The sequence below is a fragment of the Rhinopithecus bieti genome, unplaced genomic scaffold (genome assembly GCF_001698545.2).
Source record: "Rhinopithecus bieti isolate Rb0 unplaced genomic scaffold, ASM169854v2 scaffold_35166, whole genome shotgun sequence".
Taxonomy (NCBI): Eukaryota; Metazoa; Chordata; class Mammalia; order Primates; family Cercopithecidae; genus Rhinopithecus; species Rhinopithecus bieti.
This window is the reverse complement of record NW_016815254.1, coordinates 1,884,193-1,904,836: the sequence shown is the minus strand read 5'-3', so window position 1 is coordinate 1,904,836 and position 20,644 is coordinate 1,884,193. Positions and strand designations below refer to the sequence as shown.

At 35.9% G+C, this 20,644-nt stretch overlaps 1 protein-coding gene across 1 annotated transcript in view; it reads right to left on the bottom strand.

The window, feature by feature from the left end:
- Positions 1-1,139: 1,139 nt before the first annotated feature.
- The window catches only part of PPP2R5A (protein phosphatase 2 regulatory subunit B'alpha), a 64,177-nt gene continuing 44,672 nt past the window's right edge, over positions 1,140-20,644 (bottom strand). The window contains exons 3-8 of the mRNA XM_017853039.1: positions 18,707-18,808; positions 8,059-8,203; positions 4,426-4,570; positions 3,061-3,120; positions 1,969-2,077; positions 1,140-1,265 (exon numbers count right to left, since the gene is read on the bottom strand). Coding sequence (XP_017708528.1) covers positions 1,155-1,265; positions 1,969-2,077; positions 3,061-3,120; positions 4,426-4,570; positions 8,059-8,203; positions 18,707-18,808 — 672 coding nt within the window. The 3' untranslated portion in view covers positions 1,140-1,154. The remainder of the gene's footprint in view (positions 1,266-1,968; positions 2,078-3,060; positions 3,121-4,425; positions 4,571-8,058; positions 8,204-18,706; positions 18,809-20,644) is intronic.

Below are 20,644 nucleotides of genomic sequence, written 5' to 3'. Positions count from 1 at the left end.
CCTAGGGATAGCCTGAGAAGGCTCATAATATAGTAAAAATACATATATATTTTAGTTTTAATCCTTCAAACCCTTTGCTATTATACTAAATATTCATTAGGCTGCTGCTAAAGTGATTGTGGCTTTTGCCATTACTTTTAAATCTTTTAAAAGCACCAACCTAATACTAGGTAAATATTTAGATTTCACATGCCTAGAAAGCATTCTCTCAAAATACTTATACTTCACCAAGGTTAAAAAGTTTTCTATGCTTTTAATACTCTTCTGTTTCACCCTACTTCATCTTTTGTTTTTCTTGAATCCTCAGTAAATTTTCATAACTAATTATGTTTTCACTCTCTCCTGAATTTTCATTCTAGAGGCAAATAACAGTAGAATTCAAAGACTAAGTTGCCTTGCTGGTTCATAAACAACTTTTATTCCAAGATTACATCTTAAATCACCAAAAGCAAGGAAATGTTTTCTATCCCTATCAAGTGGTTTATCGTTAATGAGTGGCAAAATTCTATCATTAAAACAAAACAAAATTCAAGGGAGTACTCGAAGTATGTTTTAATTCCAGAAGGTGAATGAAGATTTAAAAGATTATTGGTGAAGACAGTATGCATATAAAATTTCACTGTGGTCATCTGATCCTATCATTGTACATCTTTTTTTTTTTTTTTTTTTTTTTGGAGACGGAGTCTCGCTCTGTCACCTAGGCTGGAGTGCAGTGGCCAGATGTCAGCTCACTGCAAGCTCCGCCTCCCAGGTTTACGCCATTCTCCTGCCTCAGCCTCCAGAGTAGCTGGGACTACAGGCGCCCGCCACCTCGCCCAGCTAGTTTTTTGTATTTTTTTTTTTAGTAGAAACGGGGTTTCACCGTGTTAGCCAGGATGGTCTCGATCTCCTTACCTCGTGATCCGCCCGTCTCGGCCTCCCAAAGTGCTGGGATTACAGGCTTGAGCCACCGCGCCCAGCCTTCATTGTACATCTTAACTACTACATATTAATAGTAGTCTATATTTTGGTTATTCAAGACATATAACTCATGAGAACTCTCCCCTCCTAACCCCTTCTTTGAATGCAGATTAATCTCACATTTCTTCTTCTAAATGATTTTAGCTTAAGGTACATTATTTTACTTAATAACTATAAAGTCTATAAAAAGAAAGCTACAATGAAATTCTATTAATGCAGACCAAAAACATGAAAATACATAGAACACTTACTGGCTCTGTTAGTGTTGTATCTTTCTCCAGGAACTGTACGACACAATATGCTAGCTAAAAGGTAAGGGACAGTTTATAAATATTACTGAGTGAGATAACATTTAATAATGTAGGATTTTTTTATATTTAGCCAATATTTTTTAGACTACCTCATTTTGATAAATTATTTTGATATATAAAAATACACTCACAATTGTGAATGAAATTGTGAAATACCTCAGTCATGAAACTATACTCACAATTGTGTAACTTTTTAGCCTTGAAAGTAAATTCAAGTTTAAAAAAGATTTTTTAGTAGTAATTTCTGACTATAAAGTTAACTGAAGTAAGACTAGAGCTAACAATTTAGTTTTTCAGCATGTTTCTACATATACACCTATGCTGATATATTATTCTCTAAATATTAATAGAAGAGACCAAAATCTCTCTAACTAGGTCTAGGTTATTGCAGCTGGAAGAAACATTCTGTAGATATGTGGGATTTATTCAAAGTCACATATTAGGTCAAGGCCTGGACTAAAATATGAGGAAAGTGTGTATCTTACACTTAAAGTGTAAGTATAGATATAAAAATTAAATAATTGGTCTTACCTAACAACTAAACATTTTAAAATGATAAGAAAAATTTGCTTTGGGTAATTTTGTAAGCAAATTGCTTATACTTAAAACTGTCATCTCAATATTTCTCAATTTCTCTGCCTTTATATTTGCCTTTGAAATAATATTCATTTCATTTGGAAATTTTTCTGAAACTTACCTGAGCATGAAACAAAGCTAATCCTTTTGCAGTATGCATAGGAATAAGAACCTTCATTAGAAATTGTTTATGTTCTGCTTTCAGTGGCAATGCAAAGCCATTGATAATACTGGAGGGAAAAAAAGGCAGGGGAAGGGTTAAGTAGTTACTACTTGGTTTCTAAAAGCTGTCATATCCATGAGTACATAAGGAACAATGCTGTTTCAATCCTGGTGTTGTATGACTGTTCATCTTCAAACTACTTTAGGAAGACTATTACTATGAAGTCTGTTCCTCTAAGTCATCTGATGATTCCAAAAGAAAATTAGGACTGTCAGTTAATTCCCAAGTAATTTCTATCTTTATTTTCTATCAAACCTGTAACTTTATGCGTTGTTGCCTTTATTTTTCCCCCCAAGGACCCAGGAGAGTCAGTATCATAATATTGTTAGAACGTTCAATATTTTCTGAAGTAAATGGGTAGTTTTTCTTACTCTGTTGGATAATCTGAAATTAAGAAGTAGTTCTCTCCACAATCGTTTTCTACTATTAATAAAGGAAACTAAAATCATTCTTTAAATAGTAACAGAAGGGTCTAAAATTCTCTTAATACTAATACGTAGTGAATAAAGAAGGCAAAGTGTTATGGCAAAAGGTAATAAGAATTCAGTTGAGGCTGGGCGTGGTGGCTCACACCTGTAATCCCAGCACTGTGGGAGGCTGAGGCGGGTGGACTGCCTGAGGTCAGGAGTTCAAGACCAGCCTGGCCAACATGGTGAAACTCCACCTCTACTAAAAATAAAAATACAAAAATTAGCTGGGCGTGGTGGCAGGCGCATGTAATCCCGGCTAGTCAGGAGGCTGAGGCTGGAGAATCGCTTGAACCCGGGAGGCAGAGGTTGCAGTGAGCCAAGATCGCGCCATTGCACTCCAGCCTGGGCAACAAGAGTGAAACTCCAACTCAAAAAAAAAAAAAAAAAACTTCAGTTGAGAAACTATGGGCTCTACATTTAAACTCTAAAATATGACACAATTTCTCCAACCCCAGCTAAGATTTTAATACATAAAACATTCAAAGTTACTTCTTAAAAAGAACAAAAAAACCTGACCTACCTTCCTAATATTTCAAGAAGTTCAGCAACACCATTGAAATGTTCTGTTTCATATATAAACCTGAATTTAAAATAAAGACAGATGTAATCAAAATCAAACTTCAGAAAACTAAGAGAAACAGGCAGGAGGGTGAAGAAATCAATCCAAAGGACAGCTATTAGAAACACACAAGCATGTTTTGGGTCTTATAAGCTCTTTTGCCCCAAACCAGTTAGTTCATACCAGTCTTACAAAAGAAGATCTGTTTCCTAATGAACTACATACGCCTTTGCCAAAACTCGCCATATGTGAAGATAACAGATTGTCATTTCACCTGGAATATTCAACTTAATAATTTATAAGAAAGATAAGTTTTCTCAAATAAATACTTTTAAAATAAGAAACCTCTAATTATAGGGAAATCCAAGAGAAAAAGGCCCATATGTAATAAAGCCATTTTTAATCAGAATTTCTTTAAACCTCTAACTATATAGGCTGCATAGCTTTCCAAGATTAGGGTTGCCTTTAAAGCAGGGAGACATAAATAGAATAGGGCAGATATTTGAAATGGGCTTAGGAAGTGATGACAGAGAACTGGAGAAGGATACTCACTCTAGAGGAGGCAGATATTACTCATCTCTAATTGTTGCAATGTGAGAATAGTAACCAAATTTTGCCAGATCTTCAATTAATTAAAACAAACCAAACCTTAAATATGGGTGTTGTTATGAAATCTCCTGATCTGAAGCAACTACTTAACAGATTAATATTTATAAAGTACACTTCGCTCTATGTATCTGCAGGTTCCATATCTGTGCATTCAATCAACTACAGATCAAAAATATTTTTTAAAAATAAATACAAATTTAAAATATAGAATAACATATTTGCATAGCATTCACACTGTATTATTATAAGTAATCTAGAGATAAAGTATACAGGAGGATGTGTGGACATTATATGCAAATACTATGCCATTTTATATAAGGGACTTTGGATTTTGGTATTAGCAGGGGCCTTGGAATCAGTCCCTCACAGATACTGAGGGAGGACTACAAGCAAATGATAGGCCCCACATAAGAGGACTGCTTGAGTTCAGGAGTTCAAAACCAGCCTGGGCAACATAATACATAGACCTTGTCTCTACTAAAAGTCAAAAAAATTAGCCAGGCGTGGTGGTGCACACCTGTCGTTCCACTACTTGGCAGGCTGAGAGAGGAAGATTGCTTGAGTCTGGGAGATGGGGGCTATAATGAGCTATGTTCTCACCACTGCACTCCAGCCTGGATGACAGAGTGAGACCCTGTCTCAAAAAACAAAGACAACTTGAATACAAGAAGATATGTAGGAGGAAGAGGTGCAATATACAATAAATGATTAATTTACCTGAGGAAAATGTTGTTAATTTGTTTTCTGATGAATGCTCTTAATCCAAGAAATTTCCCATAAATTCGGTGCAGAACAGTCTTCAGGAAGTCACGTTCTCTGGGATCTTCACTATCAAAGCTCCAGGAAGCTTTAACAAGGAAATCTGAGAAATTACTTTAAAAGTATTGAGCTAAAAGCTTTATTCTAATTTGATTTTGAAAGATTATCCATGACATCTTTTAAAAATTTTTTAGAGTTCTGCCCTTACCACCCACGAGCGTTATTCTTGGCTAAGTGAATGAGGTTGAGGAGAAAGTTAGGAATATTTCGTCTCCCACTGTATTTCCACGTTCCAAAGTATGGACATTTACATAGAATATAAATATTTCATTTCAAAAGTGGATTTTCTTTACCTTCCCACTGATTTTAAAATTCCATCCTACTCTTGAATACCAAACAGGCTCACAATTTTGGAGTGTTAAAATTTGGGATTTTTAATGCTTTTGGAAAGTCAAAACTACATGGAAAATCTTTTTTAAGTTTTTAGATTGCAAGTCATCAAATAGTTTTAAAAAATCCATGTGTAAATGTGTATTTCTAGTTTAATAGAAAGATGTACACATACTAAGACTTCTTGTGAATTTACAATAAATTCAAGATAGTTACCATGCCAACAGCTGAAAAATTAACGTTCAGTTATTAGGATAAAATATTGGCAGATACATACTAATAGAATAGAAATCAGATATAAAATAACACTAGAATATAAGATGAGGCCAATTTTTTTTTTCTTTTTTTTTTTTTAAAGACAGAGTTTTGCTCTGTAGCCCAGACTGGAGGGTAGTGATGCAATCACAACTCATGCAGCCTCAACCTCCTGGGGTCAAGAGATCCTCCTGCCTCAGCCTCCCAACTAGCTGGGACTACAGACGTATGCCACCACGCCCAGCTAATTTATATATTTTTTGGTAGAGACAGGGTTTCACCATGTTGCCCAGGCTGGTCTCAAACTCCTAAGTTCAAGCAATCCACCCTCCTCAGCATCCTGAAGTGCCAGGATTATAGGCGTGAGCCACTATGCCCACTCCATAGCTTTTTCAGCTTAGCAAATAGCTAAAAAATTTTAAACCAGTTCCACAATCAGCACTCTTCTATACCTCAGTTGGCCCAATCAATGCACTCCTATATTCTGCACAACTTTTCAGCAAAACCTGAGAGAAGAGACTTTAGAAAAAGTTAAAGTCAAAATCTCAAATTTCCATTTAAAATGGTAAAGAAACTTAATTTCTTCTGTCCAAGAAACCAATATTATATTTTAAACATTGGATTTTCTTAGAAAAATATAAAATACTCTCTTTAGAGTACAAGTATCTGTAAAGCTGTCAAGGAATTTTATGTTCTGAACTTTCGTGTTTATAATTACAATAAAGATAGCAAGCTCTGAACCTCATCAGAAGTTCTTATTCCATTTTGTTTTGAATTATATATAATTGCTAACACATGCATCTGAAACCACAGTGGATGACTTAAGTCATATTTATAACTCCCAAAACAACTGACATACTTATAGTTTCCATTCTTTGTTTGCTAGGCTGTTGAGGCCCTCATGAGACTCCAGCAAAACATATCTATGGAATATGAGAATTTTTGTTAATATACCTAATAAGTTCAGATCAAATTATTCTAATTAAAAATGGCAGCCGGGCAAAGTGGCTCTCAACTGTAATCCCAGCACTTTGAGAGGCCAAGGCGGGCAGATCACTTGAGGTCAGGTATTTGATACCAGCCTGACCAACATAGTGAAACCCTGTCTCTACTAAAAGTACAAACAAAAATTAGCCAGGCATGTCGGCACACCTGCAGTCCCAGCTACTTGGGAGGCTCAGCCAGGAGAATCGCTTGAACCTGGGAGGCAGAGGTTGCAGTGAGCCAAGATCCAGCCACTGCACTCCAGCCTAGGCAACAAGAGAGAAACAGCCATATAAACTGCTAAAAGCAATTACTGGGCCCTAGCTTCTCAGATAATTCAAACATTTAAAGTAGAAGGTAGAAAACAGATCCTGCTCCACCAGTTTTCTTCTTGCTGCCCTCACACCACAAAATAATACAGCAGCCTAAACACCTCAAGCTCTAGACTAACAAAGCACTAAGGCAACTGTTCCCCTCAACCTGTTATTGTATTAAATACAATTTCATATGGCATTACTAGACCTCCCTACTGTATACCACACAAGAACTGCACAAGGAAATAAACAGGCGTTCATTTACAATTACCAAAATAACATAACTCCATTTAATCTAATTTTTAGTCATGATTAAAATGTATATGTTACTGTTAATACACACCTAATACTTCTTTATAGTTTATGAAGAGCTACTTCAATGGTTCAAGGAAATATTTTAGGCTGATAATGTTCTTCATTTATCAATCTTTCACAGCAACTGCTCAGAATACTTCATATGAGGTCAAGGGTAGTTATGAATGACCAAAAATGAGCTTTAAACATACCAAACTCACATTTGTAGAATCTTTATCATAGGGCACATACAAAGTAGTCTGAAGGATAGGAAAGGTCCTTGCAATGATTTTAATCCTGGCCTTAGCATCAAATTCCTAAAGAGGCCTGCATACTCAGGCCTAGAAAGGCTTGGTCTACTTCACAATTTTCTTTGGGGCCGGCCAATTCCATATAGTTAAAAAGAGGCCTTTAGGCCAGTGCAGTGCCTCACACCTATAATCCCAGCACTTTAGGAGGCTGAGGCGGGAGGATCCCTTGAGGCCAGGAGTTCAAGACCAGCCCAGCCAACATGGTGAAACCCCATCTCTACTAGAAATAGAAAAAAAAAAAAAAAAATCAGCAGGACATGATAGTGCGTGCCTGTAGTCCCAGCTACTTGGGAGGCTAAGGCAGGAGAATTGCTTGAACCTGGGAGGTGGAGGATAAAGTGAGCTGAGGTTGCACCACTGCACTCCAGTCTCAGCAACAGAGCAAGACTCCCTCTCAAAAAAAAAAAAAGAGGCCTTTAAATTTTGAAAAGGTTTTGAAAATAAAATATATTCTTAGAAATTGTGAATATGTAGGTTCTAAAAATAACAGCTAATAACCAGTTTATAAGAAGAAAGAAGGCATCACAATTAACTCTACCTCCTTATATTCTTAATGATTCCATTTTATCTGTGGTTTAGAAATTGGGTGGTGGGATGCTTAGGTGCAAAAAGGAAAGAAAAAGGGAAAAGTAATTGATACTTAATGACAGGAAAGGAGCCTAAAGCCCAAATTCCTCACAATGATTCTATTCCTTTTTTCCCCTGTCATTTCAAAGTCCCAATGCTTAAAATATATGTCAAGTTCAAAGACTTACAAATGTAAAACAAAAGATTTCCCTTGGATTGAATGGTCATACCAAATTTTCTTAGATACTGCAGAAAGGCTTGTTTTTCTGGTATTTATAAAATAACTATGATACTTTAGGATTAAATAGGATAATTTGATTGACTTCATTAGACACTTACCCTTGATAAAAATACTCTTATACTCTCAGAGCTACTTCACTTTTATTCTAATTGTTTGGCAGTAATATTAAGTGCTGTCAAATTAAAATAAACCATTAAAGTTTTGAAAGACTACTCTATTTTAATCATAAGTTAATAAATCATTGCTAAGATGAATGTAAGAGAATCTAAGACAAAAGAGTTCCTTACCTGTTGTACGAATTTCTGATCAATGTATCGCTTTGCAATGCTAGGCTGGAAATCAGGGCTCTCCAAAAATCTCAAGAAGAATTCATATACCAACTATGAGAGAAAGTCAAATAAAAGCTAAGATGATGGCTATAAAATATTACCCTAAATTATCACTTCATATTAAGAACACACCTGTTCTTACCAACTTAGTAGGGAGATTTCAGATCTCATAATGAGATCTGAAAATGTAATGAGTTGATAAAAAAAATTTTTTTTAAAAATTCATGCCTGTACTCCCAACATACTTTAGGAAGCTGACGTGGGAGAATCACTTGAGCCCAGGAGTCTGAGACCACCCTGGACAACATGGTGAGACCTCTGTCTATACAAATAATCAAAAAATTAGCCAGGCATGGTGGCGTGTGTCTATTGTCCCAGCTACTGGGAGGCTGAGGTAGGAAGATCCCTTGAGTCTGGAGGTCAAGGCTGCAGTGAGCTGCGATTGTGGCAACATGTGCCACTGCACTCCGGCCTGGGCAACAAAGTGAGACTGTCTCAAAAATAAATAAATAAACAAACAAACAAACCCAGAAACTATATATTCACAATTTGGTTTCCTAACATGATAAACTTTGAGATTTATTTATTGCTTTACGTAACTTGATGCAAAACGTTAAATTACAGGACTAGAAAAGAAGGACAATGCCTATAAAATTAAATATTTCTTAATGAAATATATTCCTATTTTGTAATCCATACCACTAGGAACAGGCTCCTTCCCAGTGGACTACTACCTACCTCAATTTAATCACTACAGAGTCTTTTAAATGCAGAGTCAACAACCTCCAGATAAGACAGGCAGTGTAGCCAGGTGCAGTGGCTCACGTCTGTAATCCCAGCACTTTGGGAGGCCGAGGTGGGCGGATCACGAGGTCAGGAGATCGAGACCATCCTGGCTAACACGGTGAAACCCCGTCTCCACTAAAAATACAAAAAGTTAGCCAGGCATTGTGGTGCGCGCCTGTAGTCCCAGCTACTCGGAGGCTGAGGCAGGAGAATGGCATGAACTTGGGAGGCGGAGCTTGCAGTGAGCCGAGATCGCGCCACTGCACTCCAGCCTGGGCAACAAAGCGAGACTCCGTCTCAAAAAAAAAAAAAAAAAAAAAAAAAAAGGCAGTGTATTATTAATTTTTAAAAAGAAAGGAAAAGAAAAACTTCTGGTCTTTCTATAAAACCACAGTAGGAAAACTAATTAAATCAAAACCAGCATATCCTATCCACACTTGAGAAGTAATGAACCAAATTACGTAAGTAAAGGGCTAGGGAAGAAATGCCTGTGTACCAACCACAGCAAATAAACTAGAAGTCATAGCAGGCCTTCTATAAAAGTGCCAAGCAACCTACAAGTAATAGGAAATGTGCATTTGCTACCACAAATCAGAATTAAATATTTGGTTCAGCTTGTCACTATCACACCTGCTTTCAAGGAGAAAGGCAAATATGACTATTTTTATTGTAACCTAATAGCTATAAAAAGGCAGAAACTTAGACCAAAATGTATCTTATTAGCTATTAAACAATACTATATCAATTTAACACCCTAAAATTAAAAGGATTCTATCCCAAAGCAAAACAGTCATTCAATAAACATTTAGGTAGCCAGTTAGATTAGATGCAGAAGGAAGAAAAGGGAAAAGAAAGATTGCTACGCTAAATTAATAGACGTTATAGCAAACAAAAGCACTACCAGATCTAGGCCTTATCATTCACCAAGTAACAACACATTTTTATTACAGTGAGTTCAGTAACATTCTATGGCTAACAATGGTTTGGGGATCTGAGCAAATACAGTTTTGCCTGATGTATCTCTGCCCAACTGTGGAAAAGGAGTGATGCTTATCTGGTCTAATGTTACCTAATATTTTGTGTTTATTATAAATTAAGGATATAACAAGAAATAAAACTTGATAGCAATTTAAGTTTTTATTCATAGACAATTTTCTAATCAAACAACAATAAAGATAACAGATAATTTTGCTTTGGGGTATACACATGCAAAAAAATACACAAAACTGATCACAGAGTGCTCTGAAAAGTCGGCACAGTCTCATGGATTGCGATGCAGTTTCATTAATGGCACAACTTATTCATTCAGTGCCTATTTTCATGTCCAGTACTGGGCTACGTATAGTATGAACAGACATTAGGGATAGTATGGCTCAAAAAGCCCATTCACTACACAATAATTATATTACGTGGCACAGACTATAAGTGCAGGAGCTATTTAGAAAAGGGCTGTATCACTGTGGAAAAGGTAGGAAAAGCTTTAAGGAGGATATGCAACTTGAGCCCTGTATTTGTTTCGATTCTGGATCTTCAGGAAGAGGATGGCTTTTATTTTATAGAAAGGTAGCAGCATGTCTTGATTTAAAAATATATATATTTATTTATTTTTAGAGACAGAGTTTCACCATGTTGCCCAGGCTGGTCTCGAACTCCTGGGCTCAAGCTATCCACCCGCCTCAGCATCCTAACGTGCTGGGAATACAGGTGTAAGCCACCATGCCTGGCTTTTTTTTTTTTTTTTTTGTCTTTTTAAGCAGCATGGCTTGAGATGAAGAGAGTGCAGAGTACAGGTTGATGGTATGGAATTAGAGACTCCAAATCTTTATGCAAATCCCTGGAGATTCCATCATAAGGTGGGATCAGGTTAAACATGAGCCAAATGTAGCATGCATTAGCCTATCTACTCTCCCTTCTTAAGATCTTCATCAGAAATATAGGGCCTAAGGCTTAATAGTTTTCAGAGTAATAGCCTGTCCTGTGGGAGACTTTTATGACATCAAGCTACAAATCAAACTGAATTCTCTAAACCATATATATAAATTGAAACCTGTGCCATTCACGAATACCACATATAATTTCTTTCATAGTTTTCATCTACATCATTTACCTGACACAGTGAACATTATCAGTCAAAATTAGCAGCAAAATGCTGTTATGCTGTCAACTTAGCACCACTAAAGAGATGATGACAAAAAGTTACTTAAATACATATTGAGGGCCGGGAGCAGTGGCTCACACCTGTAATCCCAGCACTTTGGGAGCCTGAGGCGGGTGGATCACCTGAGGTCGGGAGTTCGAGGCCAGCCTGACCAACATGGAGAAACCCCATCTCTACTAAAAATACAAAATTAGCCAGACATGGTGGCGCATGCCTGTAATCCCAGCTACTTGGGAGGCTGAGGCAGGAGAATCGCTTGAACCTGAGAGGCAGAGGTTGCAGTGAGCCGAGATCACTCCATTGCACTCCAGCCTGGGCAACAAGAGCAAAACTCCATCTCAAAAAAAAAAAAAAATTATTGAATAGTTATCCCAAATAGAGGTAGAAGAAACACTAGTGATCTACAGAGCTGGAAATCTTCAAAATGGAATAATCGAGATTATGCTTCTATGAAACTTATAAAATTTATCCTGTCCCAGTGTCACTCTCTATATACCCCATCCTGTATTTTTAAAAATGTATCACACCCTAACATAGAATGTATGCCAATTATTTTATTATTATTTTATTCTTCTCTGCTAGGATGTAAGGGATTTTGCTTAGTTCAGTACTTTACCCTCAATGTTTACAAAAATGCTTGATGCACAATAGATGCTTACTGAATGAATGGAAATCACATTTGTTAAGAGGTTGTGTTTCTATGTAGTCACTGAAGTTTTTCCATGGTCTTGTTTTCTTTTTTATTTTCTTTTTTGTTGTTGTTGAGACAGAGTCTTGCTCTGTCGCCCAGGCTGGAGTGCAATGGCGCAATGTTGGCTCACTGCAACCTCCGCCTCCTGGGTTCAAGCCATTCTCCTGCCTCAGCCTCCTGAGTAGCTGCGATTAGAGGCGTGCGCCACCACGCCTGGCTAATTTTTGTATTTTTAGTAGAGACGGGGTTTCGCCATGTTGTTCAAGCTGGTCTCGAACTCCTGACCTCATGATCCATCTGCCTCAGCCTCCCAAAGTGCTGGGATTACAGGTGTGAGCCACTGCGCCCACCCTTCTATGGTCTTCTATACAAATAACTTGCTCCAAGAATCTAAGAAACAATGTTGCAAAGAAAAACACACACTTCACCAATGAATTCAGTTTACTAATAAAAACAACAAACTTCACCTATGTTCAATGTATGGCTAGTCCTTCTACTTCTGTACACCAAAAATACCCTAAAAAATGAAAGATAACTAAAAAGTATAGGGAATTGAGGAGTGTAATCTTACCCTCCTACTCAGTTCTGACCATGTCTTTCCTAAAGGAGTTAAAATAAAACATAAAATTCTGGTCTTCACCATTAAAAAGACTTGGGAGAAGTTCCAACAGAAAACAGCATGGATGATTAAAGTATCTGAAAAATAAGACCTATACAAAAAGCTAAAGGAATAGAAATGTTTGGTTCAGAGAGGCAAAGACTGAGAAGCAAACTTTAATGATCTACAAGTACCTAAGAGGCTGCTTTCAAGTAATACAGGTGACCAATGTTTTCCAACCTCTATTAAGAGGAAACTAACGTAAATAAGGTTTTAACTGATTTAATATATAAAAGAATTCATATAAAATTAATGCATACTCAACTATATATTACATATTAAGCACCCAAAAGAACATTTCCTAGGATAAGGTAAACATTAACAAAATCTTAGTTTTTTAAGAATCTGTTTTTCTCTGTAATCCTTGTGAAAACAACAGATTCTGCATAAACCTCGAATAGTTTAAATACAGTCAGCCTAGGTTTTTTTCCTCTGCTCTTTTATTCATAACAACTAAAAGATAATAACTATTAACAATTAAAAGGCCAAAGCAATAAAAGTATTTCTTAATCTTATATAAAAGATATTCCTTTTTATTTTTGTGCCTATAAAGTTAGTGCATTAGGCTATGATTCCTACCATTTTGGATTCTTAGCCCATGAAAATATTTAAAATATAGTATATGGCCAAGAGTTATTTGAATGTAAAGGTGTACACTGTAAAACATGTATGTTGCCAGTTTAAATTTCTAATTATATTGCCCAGACAGAAAAGCTCTCTAATCCCTAAAACACAAGTTATTCCTAAAAAGGTCTATGTTCTAGGCACTATCCCACACAATTAAATCTTAATTATCTGTGCCAGTAAAGTAATTAATAAAAGAAAGTGAAAATATACAATCTGCCTGTATTCCAGGCTAGTACAGCAGCCAAGTGTCCTAATTATCTAAAAGTGCAGAAAATTAATATATTGTTAGTCCTCAATAGAAAGCAATAATACTTAGGAAAGAAATGAGAAAATAATTTAAAACTGTTGTACATTAATAGTTACCATATGATACTACACTTAATAAATTAGAAGATATAACCTATCCCCTAATACTGAAATAACCTTCCTTGTGTTCCTTTATCTCTTTTTATTCCATTATTCCATTGCTCATTAGTATTTCCATTACAGTGTAAGAATAAGTAAAAAGAGATAAACTTTTATTAGCACATGTTTAGAAAACTCATGAAAAGGGTGGGGAAAACAAAGGCTTGAAAGGTTTTGAGATTACTTGTATTTACTCTCCCTCATTAACAACTAATGTTTATTTTCCACAATAACAAATTAATTTCTAGTATCTAGGATCTCATAAGCTAAATGTAAAATGTAAACTGTTAGTACAAAACAAAAGAATTCCAGGTGAATTAAGCACACATTGTAACAGCAGAAGAAACTTTCATTGAGCAAATTTCTTCAGTGCTACAATTCCCTATAATCTGTCAGAGTAGCTTTAATATTCCATCTAAAAAAACTTAAGATGATTAATAATGTAACTACATGTACTGACAAATCCTATAAATCAGGTCACTCCAGTATCTATCAGTTTCTGATGTCCTTAGACCATTTAATTGCCAAATTTAAAAAGTGAATGCCAAATTTTGGTTTCTAGAAATTTTGGTTTTTGGAAGGATTTTTTAACTATAAACATCTATATCTGGGGCAGAGCCTTTTAATCAAGGGACCAAAGATGAATGAGAATTTCTTGTATCTCTGGGAATTTGTCTTGAGAGAGAACTACTTCTCAAAAATCATATTTTGGGATGGACGCAGTGGCTCATGTCTGTAATCCCAGCACTTTGGGAGGCTAAGGTGGATGGATCACTTGAGGTCCGAGTTTGAGACATGCCTGGCCAACATCTTTACTAAAAATACAAAAATTAGCTGGGCATGGTGGCAAGCACTTGTAGTCCCAGCTACTCAAGAGGCTGAGGCAGGAGAATCATTTGAACTCGGGAGGTGGTGGTTGCAGTGAGCCAAGATCACGCCACTGCACTCCAACCTGGGCAACAGAGTGAGACTCCATCTCAAAAATAAATAAATACATAAATAAAAAATAAAAAATCATATTCTGAAAGCAACTTAGCACCTCCTAAAATGTTAAGAACCACTGGTTTCAGGGAATTTAAATAAAACCTCAAATCATACCAGTTAAAAATGGAAAGCATATTGTCTACTTGGCCCAATTTCCACTGTTACTTTCCATGAGCATATAAATATATCCTAATGAAAACACTTTCTTTAATTTTAAAAATTCAAAGACCAAGGAGTCTCTTTCAGACCATTCAACTACATCTGATTAAAAAACCAGTTAATGAGAATTTTTCATTATCAGCTTATCAACTTATCAGCTAATGAGAATTTGTAAAACCTTTGCATTTCAAATATAGCATTATTAATTTTACACCAACTATGGAACAAAATTTCATATAAACTTGTGTACAGTTCTATTAAAAAATAATTTACCACTTTGGATTTTCTAGTTCTGTAAGCTCTAATGTGCTGACAGATCTTAAAATTGTTATCAGTTTTCACTAATCCCAGGACTCCTCTCCATCTTATTTGGATGTATAGGTGCTACACAGAATGAATAAATAAATAATGAGGCAGAATATTGCATAAAGTATCTTAAATGATATAAAATATAATTTTCTTTCTCTCATCTTTTTTTTTTTTTGAGACGGAGTTTCTTTCTTGTTGTCCAGGCTGGAATGCAATGGCACTATCTCAGCTCACCACAACCTCCGCCTCCTGGGTTCAAGCGATTCTCCTGCCTCAGCCTCCTGAGTAGCTGGGATTACAGGCATGTGCCACCATGCCCGGCTAATTTTGTATTTTTAGTAGAGACGGGTTTCTCCATGTTAGGGTGGTCTCGAACTCCTGACCTAAGGTGATCCGCCCAGCTCAGTCTCCCAAAGTGCTGGGATTACAGGCATGAGCCACCACGCCCAGCCTCTCTCATCTTTTTATAATAACAGAAAATGTAAAGGTCACTACAAAATATAAGTACTTGCAAAACTTAAAAAAAAAATCAGCAAATTAATTGGCATTAATACCTAGAATCCATATATAAATGAAGAAAATTGAACAGAGCCCCCAGAGACCTGTGGGACACCAGCAATTATAGCAACATACACATAAATGGGAGTCCCAGAAGATGAGAGAAAAGGGCAGGAAAATATTTGAATAATGACCAAAAATAACTCAAAGATTATGAAACATTAGTTTACATAATGAATTCTAATTGTAACTCAATAAACAACAAGTAGAATAAAGTCAAGAAGATCCACACCTAGATATATCATAATCAAATTGACAAAACTTAAAGAGATAACGTTTATAGCAGCAAGAGAAAAATGACTTTTCACATACATAATGAAATCCTCAGTAAGATTAATGGCTAACCTGACATCAGAAAACCATGGACGTAAGAAGACAATGGGATGACATGTTGAAAGAAAAAGACTGTTAGACAAGAATTCTATATCCAGCAAAACTCTCCTTCAAAAATGAAGAGGAAATTAAGACATTCCTAGATAAACACTGAAAGAATTTGTCATTAGCCAACCTGCCCTACAAGAAATACTAAAGAAATTCCTTCAGGCGGGAAGCTGAGGTGGGCAGATCACGAGGTCAGGAGACAGAGACCATCCTGGCTAACATGGTGAAACCCCATCTCTACAAAAAATACAAAAAATTAGCCAGGTGTGGTGACAGGCACCTGTAGTCCCAGCTGCTCAGGAGGCTGAGGCAGGAGAATGGTGTGAACCCAGGAGGTAGAGCTTGCAGTGAGCCTAGATCATACCACTGCACTCCAGCCTGGGCAATAAAGTGAGACTCCATCTCAAAAAAAAAAAATTCCTCAGGCTTTTGAAGAAATAAAAGGACGCCATACAGTGTCTCAAATCCACAAAGAGAAATAAAGAGCACATGTAAAGATAAATATACAAGTAAATATAAAAGACAGTATAAATGTATTTTTATTTATAACTCTTACTTTCCTCCTTTACAAGGCCAACTGCATAAAGCAATTACTGTAAAACTGTGTTGGTGGGCATATGATGTGTAGAGGTGTAATTTGTATGACAATACCACAAAAAAGTGGGGAGTGAATAGATGTATGCTGCGCCAAAGTTTTGTATACTATTGAAATTAGGTTAGTATTAAACCAAACTAGATTGTCTCAGAATGCTAACTGTAATCCCCAGGACAGAGAGAGAGAGAGAAAGAGAGAGAGAGGAAGAGAGAGAGAGAAGGAAGGAAGGAAAGAAAGAAAGAAGGAAAGGAAAGGGAAAGGGAAAGGGAAAGGGAAAGGGAAGGAAAGGAAGTCAAAAAATATAGTTAAATATAGTTAAAGAAACAAAGGAATGAAAATGGCACCCTAGAAAACACCTATTTAACACAAAAAAAGTAGTGGAAAAGTGGAGGAATAAAAAAGACATAAGTCACAGAAAACCAATGGCAAAATGGCAGTTGCAAAGCCCACCTTATCAGTAATTACATTAAATATAAATGGTCAAACACTAATCAAAAAGGCAGAGACTGTAGAAATTATTTTTAAAACATGATCCAACTGCATGCTGTTTACAAGAGACACACTTTAGATTCAAATAGATTAAAAATAAAAGGATGGAAAAGTTGTATCATACCAAGAGTAACCAAAAGAGAGCTGGAGTGACTACACTAGTATCAGACAAAATTAACACAGAAACTGTGACTAGAGACAAAGGATCTTTTCAGGGCCATCTATAAAGAATATATAACAATTATAAACTTATATACACTTATCAACAGGGTCCTAAAATACATGAAGCAAGAACTTTCAGAAACAGACAATTCAATAATAGAGACTTCAGTCCCCCTTTAAAATAACAGAACAGACAGAAGATTAACAAGGAAACAGAAGACTTAAACAGCACCATAAACCAACCAGACCTAACAGACTTCTATAGAACACTGTACTTAACAGTAACAGAACACACATTCTTCTTAAGCACACATAAAACATTCTCCAGGACAGACTGTATATTAAGCCACTGTATAAGTCTCAGTAAGTTTAAAAGGATTGAAATCATACAAAATATATTCTCCATTCTGCAATTATAGAGCCAGTAAAAAAGAAAAACTTTAAGAAAAAAAGTATATTCTCTAAACATACTGGAATAAAATTAGAAATTAATAACAAGGAAATCTGGGAAAGTCACAAATAGGTAGAAATTAACACATTCCTAAATAACTAATGGGTCAAAAGAAAAATCACTTAGGAAATTAGAAAATATTTTGAGCCAGGTGTGGTGGTGCACACCTGTAATCCCAGCACTTTGGGAACCAAGTGGGTGGGCTGCTTGAGCTCAGGTGTTCGAGACCAGCCTAGGCAACATGGTGAAACCCCATCTCTACTAAAAATACAAAAATTAGTGGGTGTAGTGGCACACAACTGTAGTTGCAGCTACTTAGGAGGCTGAGGTGGGAGGATGGCTTGCACCCAGGAGGCAGAGGTTGCAGTGAGCTAAGATCACACCACTTCACTCCACTCCAGCCTGGGTGACAGAACCAAATGCCGTCTCAAAAAAAAAGAAGAAAAAGAAAGGAAAACATAATGTATCAAAATTTATTGGTTCAAGCAAAAACTTATATATAGAACTGTTCATAACAGCTCTATTCACAATAGCCAAATGATGGAAATAATTTAAATGTCCATCAACTGGTAAGTGGATAAACAAATGTGGTATATCCATACAATGGAATAATTCATCCATAAAAAGGAATGAAGTATTGACACAGACGACATTTATGATTCTTGAAAACATTATGCTAACTGAAAGAACCCAGAAACAAAAGCCCACATATTTTATAATTTCATTTATATGCAGATACCAGAATAGGCAAATCCAGAGACAGAAAGCAGATTGGTAGTTATCTGGGGCTGTAAAGAGATGGGAACGGGGTGTGAGTGCTAAATGCCAATGGGGATTCCATTTGGGGTGATCGAAAAGTTATAGAATTAAAGAGTGGTGATGGGTTGTACAGCACGGCGAATGTACTTTGTGTCACTGAATTGTACACTTTAAAATGGTTTAAATGGTAAATATATGTTAAGTGTATTTTATTACAATGAAAAAACATTGAAAAACAGTATTTCCATGAAAGAAAATAATGTTAAGAAAACCATAAAAGTTAAATATTTTACACAGACACTCAGAATCTAAATGAGAAAACCATGATTTCTGCAGAATAGCATAAATATAAAAACTGCCAATACGTAATTATGTTCCATACTTGTATGTGAGGCCAAGAGGCCTCAAGCGTGGGTTCATCCTCTTCTGGATCAAAATCTGGATTATCACTTGGAGGAAGTGTACGGAAGATGTTAGCACTGATCTGTAAAGAAAAAATAATTTTATGTTCTTTGTTGTATGTGTAATTGAATTCGACAATTCAAAATGAAATATTTTAAAGATCACTTTAAGAAAAAAGTTATAGCTGTAAGCTTAGTTCAAAATCTATAAACCTCTCCAAGATACAAAGGTGTTTGTTTCTCTCTTTTCTCTATCCAGTAACTCTGACTTCCTCAGACCTAAGCTCCTGAAGATTACAGATAGCCTCTGGATTAATCTTCTTTAAATTATAAATTGTTCTTTCCGAATTTTACTCAAAAAGAAAGGGGGGCCAGGCGAAGTGGTTCACATCTGTAATCTCAGCACTTTGGGAGGCCGAGGGGGCAGACTGTCTGAGGTTAGGAGTTCAAGACCAGCCTGGGCAACATGGTGAAACCCCATCTCTACAAAAACATAAAAATTAGCCAGGCGTCGTGGTGCATACTTGTGGTCCCAACTACTGGGGAAACTGAGGCAGGAGAATTGTTTGAGCCCAGAAGGTGGAGGTTGCAGTGAGCCAAGATCATACCACTGCACTCCAGCCTGGGTGACAGAGCCAGACCCTGTCTCCAAAAAAAAAAAAAAGAAAGACAGAAGGGAAAAGGAGAATATAGAGGAAGGGAGTAAAGGGAATTCGAGGGAAAAAGTTACTAATTCTGCTTATCTTTAATTTTATTCATTTCATCTTTCTACAATTCCTCCCATATTCCAACCTGGCCATATTCTATACTTGCCTTATAACTCAGAGTTTGGTAAAATATCTCCATTCTTATACATACATACCACACTAAGGGAGAGGTGGGCGAGGGTAGAATGCCTTCACTATTATTATAAATGTGTTTATAATACTTCTTGATGATTTAATTTACTGTATTTCATCTACTTTGAGACTTTTAAAAAACATATTAACCACCTTGAAATCAGGATGTTCTTCATTTTAGATCCAGTGAAATACAGTATTTATAATTTCATGCTTTACATTATCTTAGTACTAAGGTAATATATATCCTTTATCTCTAGCAAAGGATAGATTGTGGTCTCAGTCTACAATTTTTTAAAGAATAATGAACAGACTGATAGACCAAGTAGTTTAATAAATATTTAAGGCCCAACTACTAAGGGGCTGATCATTTTGAGATAAACTATTCCAGAGGATAAGACACGGAATTGCAAGCAAATTTCCAACTATTCTTATAAAGTGGCATCTTTGGTACACAAATTACTGCTAATAGTCAATTACTATAACCATAAGACTTAATAAGAATAACCTAAAATTTCATCAGCCAAAACTCAATGCCAGTACTTGAGGGCAAAGCCAATAAACAGTTTGATGGACATCAGTTTCACAAAGAGTAGCAGCAAGCCATCGATAAAATTTGAAAACAAATATATCTCACAAGAGCATAGAATTTGTCCTTGAGATCACACTTATTATTGTCAGTAGTAAAAGAAAAAGTTAACCTTGTAGCTACTAATAAAATTAACTGTATATAACAAATATTCAGAAGAGCTTCAAGAGTCTAAATGGGTAAGATGATTCAAGTATTACTTAGATATTAAATTAAGTACTCATAAATTTTAAAGAAACCAACAATATATACCTACTATGTGCATACAGAAATAAAAATAAATTTAAGAAAGCAACAACAAACACACATCTTTTACTTGGGCAAAGAAATTAAATCCCATAATTTATTAGTATATAGCAAATTTGACTCAAATATTTGAGACTTTCAGTATCTGTCAACAATTTTAGAGATTAATTCCCGACTCTAAAAATTATTGAATATAAGCCATTTGAAATCAGTAACAGTAGGAAATACTGCTTTTTCTCCCTGAA